Raw genomic sequence first — 9,294 nt, 5'->3', positions numbered from 1 at the left:
ACTCACACTGACAATTCAAAGGGGTCCGTACCTCCATTCAAAATTTTTTAGGGGTCCAAAAATGAAAGAGGTTGAAAACCACTGGTCTAAATAAAGGCCTCAGAGAAAAATAACGAGCCTCCATCCTCCCAAAGCAGTTTACAAATGTTAAGGTACAGACGGAGGTAATGAGTGTATCAATATTAAATGATACTGGTATAACCTGCCTGCATTCTTCTGTAGCCAGGTAGCAACAACCACTGTGACTTTAACCCCACTTCATACTGGGTTTAGCTCACATATCACTACAGGAGAGTGCCCATGTGACAGCCAACATGCTCCCAAACAGAAACCCCCCTTAGCCACTTTAAAGAGGAAAGACACATTTTTGCACAGCCTTAGCAATCTGATCCTCAGAGTCTCCAGGAAATAGGTTAGCATTACCCCCATCTTACAGAGGACAAAACCCACACAGTGCAAGGTTAATGGCCTAATTTTCAGAGCTCGGGAGCAGAGAGTGCCCAGTGATTTCAGTGAGCACTGAAGCCTTAAAGACAGTTCCCTCTGCCTCCAGTCACTTGCCTGAGTGCAAGTCAGTGGCGTAGCCAGGAACAAAGCCTGGGGAACTCCTGACCCTCAGCTCCCAGCTTCTTCTAAAGTTAGACCATGTTCTAATAGCTGGCCCTGGAGCCACTGGCTTCCCAACCCTAGGCTCCTGTTCCAACTACCACTCTTCCTTCTTCTGAAGAGCATCCTGCTATGCACTTCAGCTGCGCTTGCACTGGGAACCCCCAGGACTCCTCCACCCAAGTGCTACTGTGAGAAAAAACATGCAACATGTCATATGCTTATCAAAGGCAGAGTACTCAGCTGCAAGGTGGCCGCTGCATCCTGAGCCCACCGAGTTAAGCCCCCAGATGCCGAAGGAATCCCAGAGCAGCGTGCAGGTTTGCACGCTAATTTGCTTGTAGGCAGAGAGTGATCGTGAGTGCCATCTGCCATGAGCACTGACAGACCAACAGGTCAGAAAAGCTGTGAGGTCCAGGCTTCCACCCCAAGGGCACTCCAGTTCTTTGACCTTTTCCCTAGTGCAGTTTTATGATATGCTTATCTGGCTCAGATGAAGTTCAAGCCTAGACGGGAAGGAGCAGGGCGCTGCCTAAACAGCAGCGATCGTGTTACTGCCAATTATTCAGGCCACGTGACAGGGCAAGAGAGCTCTCCTCACTCAGCAAACTGAGTCATTGGTCTACTGTACATTTCACTGGAATCCGCCCGCTTCCTGAAAACCAACCGTGACAGACAGCGTGACAGAGCGTGCTAGATTTTCTCTGTTCACAGGGGAACTGAAGTGGGCAAAAGGTTAGGCCACTGTGCTGCACTGCTGGTGGAGAGAAGCAAGGAAGCAGGGTCCAAAAGAAACCCTCTGCTCTCTTCCCTCTGAAGGGTTTCTTTGGCTGGCAGGAGCTCCTGCACAGTGGGACACACGGCTCCTGGACCTGTAATCAGATGCGGGTTCTGATGTTCCCACTGCCTGCCTTGCTTCTAGCAGTCTAAGCACTCCCCTGCCACAGCCTAAACCAGAAGCCCCTGACCCCACCAAGCCATCATAATGCATTAGCCATCAGGAGAGCCCTTGTGACTGTCTGAATCACTGCAAGGTCTCGAGATGCAGAAATATTTAGTATTTCACCGTATCAAACCCTTGTTCCTCTTGACAGCCCTACAGCCAAGAACCTCAGGGACCCCTCTAGCCATTAAAGAACTGAGCTCCACAACTCCCAGACTTAAAAAGGGAGCTATTGGGGAACCACAACAGGCAAATGGAGGAGGCACAGAGCAACAAAGCAGGTATTACCCAGTTCTTACCCAGCTGCCTTCAGTATGGTGTTGAGCAAGTCACACCTCCTTTTCAAGTACAGTCACACCTCCTCTCCCATCCAAAATACAAGGACAATGCTGCTCCCTTTCCCAGTCCTCCTGTCACCCTCCTGAAGCATTATGCAATAGTGGCAGACTGTTTTGAAAATGCAGAGTGATTAAGTCAATGCTGACATTTGTTTTCATGTTACACACACGGAAGTTTTTGTTACGTCCAACGTCGTGCTGAGTTAGGACACGCACGCCTTCCTCCGTTCCCCAGCCCAGCTCATCACAATACTTGTAAGAGTCCCTTCCTCTTCCAAGTACACCGGGTGCCCTGTTTCTGGGACTACCTTTAACAGTTTAGCAGCAAGGCCCAAGAAGCTGTAAACAAATATTAAGTGACCGGTGACATCCCTTGCAGTTCTGAGTATGGCCACATGAGCAAAAGGAGAAGAAGGAAAGCTGGACAGAACAAGACAAGACAAGACATCTGAAATCCAGAGGAGGCCATCAAAAAGGCAGTATTATTCTACAGGCACCAGAGCTCTTCACAGCATTTGCAAACAAATAGAGAAATATCTGGTTTAGTGCATCTTTAACTCTGTGTCCTCCACCAAAAAGTGGGACAGCTCCCTAGTCATCCCCTGGCACGAGCCAGGAAAGTCTTTTCTAGCAAGAAGTGCTGGAATGCAAGGAGTCAAGCAATCCAGCTAGCTGCATATTTTCAACACAGCCTATTTGCTAGCAAGCAAAACAGCACGTTTAGCAAGGCAGGCAACTTCTAGGAAGCATCAATTTGTAGCCTAATGGGCTCTGCAAGCTGAAGTATACCCTGCTATGCAAAACCACTTTCAATAAGAGTGAAAAAAAGTAGCATGGCTTCTCCTGGCACCCACGCCGCTTATAACAGACACGTGGACCTGAGCTCACTGTCACACATCAGGCATCCCGCAGAGCTGCAAGTCACGACAGCGTTCAAGACTCACACAAGAATATTTAAAATATTATATATAGCACTCTGCAAATGCTAGTGAGGTTGCCCAGCACTCCAGGGTGGGGGATCATGACAGGGAGACCTGATGTGACCTGCTCAAGATGACAGGCTGCTTACATCTGTGGAAAGGTTCGAACACACTGGGTCCTCAATCCCAGCTGTGGGACAGACCTCTCTCCCTCTTCCTTCTCATACCCCCTCACCCTATTCCAGTGACATGATTTCACATTTGTGTTGCATATCTCATATAAAAAATGCTTGACAAATTTTTATCTACCGTGAATCATAGCTTTCACATCTTCTATGCTTTCTCCTCTTCGGGAGTGTAATGGTGAGAACTTTCAGGACCTACGCCTGGACTTTCCCCTTGGGGGAGGGAAAAAGAAAGGTGTTAAGAAGTTCATTGAACCCGTAAGACTGGAATTTCAAAAGCAAACAAGCTTTCTGCTGCTCCTTAGGCCCCTGTGCGTTATATCAAGGCACTTGCTTACAATCCTCTCATCCCTCACAGCCCAAAAGTACCGTGCGGAAGGATCTGGTTTCAAGAACATCAGTAATTATAGAACAGGACTGTCAGGGGGAGGTGGAGTTTGTAAGAAAAGCTACAATCCTACGTGAGTTACACAGTAGGTCCTGGGTATAACAGACTCATCCAGGCATTTAAATGAAACTTGGGAGAGTGGAGCAAGCTGATATGCTTGCTGCCACAGAGACTTTCAGGCTGACAGGACTACACTAACTACTCTGCAAGAAGGGCTGGGTAATAACAAGAACATCCTGTGCTTCTGCAGAACCTTCCATTCAAGCGTCACGAGAGGCTTGGCTGAAAGCTTATTCACAAACAAGTAAATGACTGGGTAAAGGTGGCAGATTCGGGATCAGAACCCAGTGGCCTCGACTTCCTTCTGTTCCTAACACGCTGACTTCATGAAAACACATGTTGCCTGCGACTTAAAAAAGAAAAAAAAATAGTTATAGGGATATCACAACTCTCAGGATGAGGCCTCATAGTAGCAAACTATAGTGAGAGAGACCTGTAGAACCTCTTATATTGGTTATATGGGCAAACTATTTAACAGTGCCTACTCACCAGCATGACATGAAGATATTAAGAAAGCACGTCAATATTGGTCACAGTAAGGAGAAGGAAACAGCCTTCTAATCTAGACAACTCTCTGAGAAAGTGTTAAAGCCTCAACTCTGTTATATGAGCTAGTTGTATCTATCTTAGGGATCCAAAGACAATATTGCCTTTTTTACTATCTTGGGCCCTAAACAAACATGCATACAGCAAACACCCTTTGGAGAGCAGAGATTCCCTCTGTTTAGAAACAGATGTGATAAGCAGGGTGGTTTTGTTTGACAAAAGTTTCAGCTCTTTTGGCAGCCCTATGCTGCCAAGACTCCTTTGCCAATTAGAAGAGTTTGTGACACCAGCATTGTAGCTCCTGACAGCTTACATTCCTGAGGCATGGTGTGCTTGGATAACATGAAACCCCAGCAGTAGCATGGCAGGTGTGAAGTAGCTCTGTTTTTCCATCTGCAGAAATAACAGGACAAACAGACAGACAGACAAACAACTTGACCAAAGCCACACAGAGCCCCAGTGGCCATGCTGGGCCTGACAAACCCTTCACAGAGGAGAGATCTGGCAGCACACTCTTGAGACAAGGTAGTACATTTGTCAAAAATGAAACAAAGATTTATGGAAAGCTTTTCCACCAGTTTGAGGGCAAAGCTCCAGCAAGCACCACCTACCACCTCAACCACACATTTAAGGAAAATGAACTGGTACATGACATTGAGCTTGCATGGCCTCATGGTGCCCTGTGCTCCTCATGCTTCTGAGCATTTAATTCCCAAAGCCCAAAGGATGGCAAACCAGGAAACACAGGTAACAGATTATGTCCCACTGAACACAGCCATGCTCCTCAACTATCACTACATATGAAACCAGGAAAGAGAAGCTCTGATCTGACACAATAGCAAGAATTATGCGACAGTTCCCGGTATGGACCTCAGCCCTTTCCTTCCCTTTACACAAGCAGTTAACTTCCAGCCCATGTCTAAGTCAGGTTCTCACAAATCAAATGCTTCTCCAGCCATATGGAGAAACTCACATGGCACCTTGCTCTGATGCTCCAATTCCTGCCCTAAACTATCCCTCCCTTAGCTACTGTCAAGTACTCCCCAGCAGGGGCTGGCAACCGCCAATCCACAGGGCCACTGGATCCAGTCTGTGCTGTGGCCGGGCAATGGGAACAAGCAGCAGCAACCAGATCCTACCACCAGCCCACCTCACCCACAACCTGGGTCATTCTGGCCCACAACCAGAAAACACTGCTGCTCAAAAGCAACAGCACTAGAGAAATCTCAGCAATACATGTGTTTATTTTCTAGCAATTTGAAAAGCAGAAGTCGAATAGGAAGGAGCACTGTATCTCAGCGTTACTCTGCAAGCTGCATTCTAGGCTTTCAAGTAACATGAGATTTCCAACCAATCCAACTGGAGCAGTACATTTTGAAGAGCATATTGAAAAAGGGTTCTTTCCTGCCCAGGGCAGGGGATTGGACTCGATGACCTACTGAGGTCCCTTCCGACCCCAACATCTATGAATCTATGAAACATGCTCTTCCAGCCACTCAGTTCTGCTTTGCAACTCATTTCAGGCTCTCAGCAGGGCTGCACAAACCACATATCAATCAGTTCACCAGGAAAAAGTGCACTGAGCTCTCTGACCAAAAGGTCCCAAAATTTGTCCTGCCATAATTTTCAAGATTATTTACTATGTGACAATCAGAGTACTTTGGGAGGGGGGATGGGGAGAAATCAGTTCATAAACAGAAAGTCCAGCTCTTCCTTAGCTATGAAAGCACTATTGCTAATTACTTCTTTTTCTGGAGCAGGTCCTAAATGAATGAAGGGCTCCGCTTATCTCCTTTACTGCTGGTGCTTTGGTCTGGAAAAAACATTTGCAGAGTCCCAAACTGTAATTTAAAAGGCACAGAAGACACATTTCCAATCACGTAACAGCCATAATGTACAAAACGGAGCTTTGTCAACAAGAAAATCCAAGCAATGCCCGAGAAAGGGTATAGCGCTGAACATCAGTAAGCTATTTTGTATAACAATGGCTTTCTGAGCAGCAACGCCTCATGTGGGCTTATTACAAAATCCTCTCCACATGCTGGAGAGATGTTGTTTAGAGGCTCATGTCTCAGCTGCCTGAAGAGAGAGAACAGAACAGACGCACACACTTTAGGACAGCTCACATTTTGTGCTAGCAAACCACGTCCCTGTTCAGCTAAAGTACCTCGAACGTTTGTTGTGGCAAAAATAAATCAACCCCCCCCCGGCCCCAACACAGACAGTGACAATAGTGTTATAAGTTACACAAAATGTTTTGGTTGCTACAGGACTGCGCTATACTTGCAGAACAGCAAAACGAAGGAATTTCACGCGCCAACTCCTAACTCTCTGAATAGAACAACAGCCCTCTGAGTACACATCCTGCAACATCCTAACAAAACCCATTTCATCCCTGTAATGACCCAGTTGGTTTGATTCCACATAAAGGAGGCAGTTACATAAGAACGCATGATGCAGATGCAGCAGTCAGCATAGAGGGAAAAGTGTCAGTCACAATGGTTCAGCTAAGTGCTGTCTGGATCCTAAACCTGCCCATAATCCTAGAAAAGCTGTTAACGTGTAACAAAATAGGAAACAATATTGATTTTAATTGTGCCATTTCTCCTCAAAGTTAATACTCCATTGAGATAAATGGGAACAGGCAACGCCATATCTGTCTAAGCAGTGCAGAGTGCCTTATAACAGCTCACATCCAGGAGATTATGTTCACTGACATAAGAGTAGAAACTGACGCAAAGAAGAAATAAACCTACAGACACCAGAGAAATCCTGGCCTTGCCCTCGCTCCCCCACCCCAAACCCTGCAAAGAGCGAAAAAACACATCCAAAATGCTATAATTCATGGTGTCTTTCCCAGCTCAAAACAAGGTGGGAGAAGTGGCTTTGTAAAGCACATGCATATTGACAGAGAAGAGTTACCTCTTTGCAGCAGCTGTCCCTGTTCACCAGCTGTGGAGATCCACCACGTAGTTACCATGTCAGCACAAAGCACTGAGACTCAAAGGAAGCTGCAAGAGAACACAAAACAATTTTCCACTGCTGTGGTACGGCCGGCTAGTTATGCCACTACAGGAAGTGGGGGAAGATCCAACTACAGCCCTGAGATTTAAATGCCCCGCCTCTCACACTGAAACCATACTCTGGGGCAGCTCCCCCAGTCTCATGGGAGGCAAATATCTGAGAACAGAATGAGCGAACAATTGAAACTGTGCACAGAAAAGGTGACAGCAATCACTGAGTGTAGCCCACCATCAGCAGAAGACATGGGTCTCAAGGGGAACAACAGGTCAGGGATCCCAGATCAGGTTTTATGCTAGGAAGATCCTCATCAGACTTTCACCCTTGACTTATAACAGGTTGAATATATTAGACACCCACAGCAATGCAGAGGTGGCATTAAAGATTCAGTCGCTCATTAGAAGCCCTGAGCACAGCACATGTAGGTTTCTTCAGTCCATGTGATGAGGGAGCGCCCTGCCATTATGGGGCTCTGAATTTAATTAACCTAACTCTTCAACTGATGCTTGACAGCTATTCAGAGCAATCTATTTGTTGAAATTCATAGATTCAGTGGAGAAACAGCTCCTGTTGCCTTACCCAACTACTGCGCAAATAGCCTCATCACACTGGAAAGCACCTCCAATGTTGGAGAGTGGAGCAGCAAGGTAGCAGCTCTGGAGACAATGGCTTAAAAGACTCGGACACAGAGGACACTGCCACTTAGGGGCACAGACTTCAGCAGAATGGCTGGACATCATAATTAAGACATTAAACAAACACACAGGAGTCTTGCATCCCTTAGCAGTACCACGTGGACTTGACTGCCCCACCCACACCATTGAGAAAAGCCTCTTTCCATAGCAGTGCATCTTACAACCTTAAAAGGCTCACAAGCTGGCCGAGTGCCAGCAAATCAGCCAGGAACCACTTGTTTCAGTTACCAAGAGAGGCAAGGCAACAATTTCCCTGTGGGGTCTCAAAGATATCTGTATTTCACATAACACTGTAAGAAATCTGCTGCCATCCAGGACCCCCTGCCTGTCAGTACTGTACACTGCATTACACGGCCACTTGGGATTCAGGTTTTCCTGTGGCAAAAGCGCAGGCTCTGCTCCCCTGAGCCACTGGAGACTCTCCACTAGCTGTCAGCACCCAAGGGTGTTTAACATGCAGTTAAGCAGTGCCAAATGCACCCAGTGGGAGGTGTCAGCATGCACCTGAGCAAATTAATTCCAGTATTTGATACTTCGTCTATACCTTTTGTGCAAGGAGTCTCAGTGGACTTTGCATAGAATAATTAAAATGCACAGTCCCCTCTGTGAGGAGAAAATTATCCTGGTTTTACAGGTGGGAAAAGATGGAAGCAGAGTGATGAAGCGATTAGATGCTGCAGGGCAAAGGACAGAGCCCCCCCGAGTCCCGATTCCTAGCCATCTCTTCCAGTACAAGTCTTCAAAGAACAAGTGGCCTTGCACACAGCACGGTCGGGCTGCAGAATATTCTTCCTTCTAGGATGGAAAACACTTACCCCAAACGCCCTGCCCTCCAAGTTGTTATTGCTTCACAGAAAGACAAATAAGAGCCGCTCATGTGAACGCAAGACAAAAAACACTTCCTTCACCTCTGTTACTAACGCAGCCCATCCCAGCTCCTGAGACAGGACGGTTTCCTGTAGGATTCCTGGTGGCGCTGCCGAGCACGCCAGTCACACCCTTACTGCACACGTCCTGACACCAGCCTCTGCTGCCAAAAGGGAGAGACACCGGTTTGAGAACCCAAACGTAATACCCTGTTCACCTCGCTCTGCACTCAGCAAGATGCCAGAACTTGTCCTATTGCTCGCAGGGGCAAGGCGATACTTGCGCCGGCCCGGCCCGGCCCAGCAGGCCGGGAAGCTCTAAGAACATCTCAGCTGCTCCCTAGAAAGTTTCCCCTCCACCTCCAGGTTGACGCGCTGCCATGGCTAGGGCAGCGCAGCTCGCCGCGCGCACGGTCCTGCCCGGGTCGGAGCAGTCAGCTGAGCAGACAGACCCCCGGAGGATGACATCCTGACTCCAGCGACTGGAAATCGGATGCACAGCCTTTCACAACAGGGGCACGGCTCAAACGTGCGAGAACAGCCAGGAACATCACCTGGGAACGGGCACGGACGGGGCCAGACCCCGGTCCCTCTCGCCCACGCCTGTGTCACGCAGCAGCGGCGGGGAGTGGAGGCTGCAAGGGGCAGGGAACTGGATGGGACCAGGATTTCCCCCTCCCCGCCGCCCCTCTCTCACTTGCAGCCCCCAGCATTCAAGGTCCCGCT

At 48.0% G+C, this 9,294-nt stretch overlaps 1 protein-coding gene across 5 annotated transcripts in view; it reads right to left on the bottom strand.

Annotated features, from left to right (window-relative positions):
• The window catches only part of PPARD (peroxisome proliferator activated receptor delta), a 31,546-nt gene that overhangs the window by 20,821 nt on the left and 1,431 nt on the right, over positions 1–9,294 (bottom strand). For 2 of the 5 annotated variants that reach the window (XM_014520668.2, XM_025206043.1), the window contains exons 2-3: positions 8,611–8,732; positions 6,909–6,997 (exon numbers count right to left, since the gene is read on the bottom strand). In XM_014520668.2, coding sequence (XP_014376154.1) covers positions 6,909–6,966 — 58 coding nt within the window. In that variant the 5' untranslated portion in view covers positions 6,967–6,997; positions 8,611–8,732. Of the gene's footprint in view, positions 1–3,116; positions 3,206–6,908; positions 6,998–7,586; positions 7,605–8,610; positions 9,131–9,294 lie in introns of those variants that run through there. The other 3 variants (XM_025206045.1, XM_014520665.2, XM_014520669.2) reach the window with 3 other exon arrangements.

The sequence above is a fragment of the Alligator sinensis genome, unplaced genomic scaffold, assembly GCF_000455745.1.
Source record: "Alligator sinensis unplaced genomic scaffold, ASM45574v1 scaffold872_3, whole genome shotgun sequence".
NCBI lineage: Eukaryota > Metazoa > Chordata > Crocodylia > Alligatoridae > Alligator > Alligator sinensis.
This window is presented reverse-complemented; position numbering and strand designations above follow the sequence as displayed.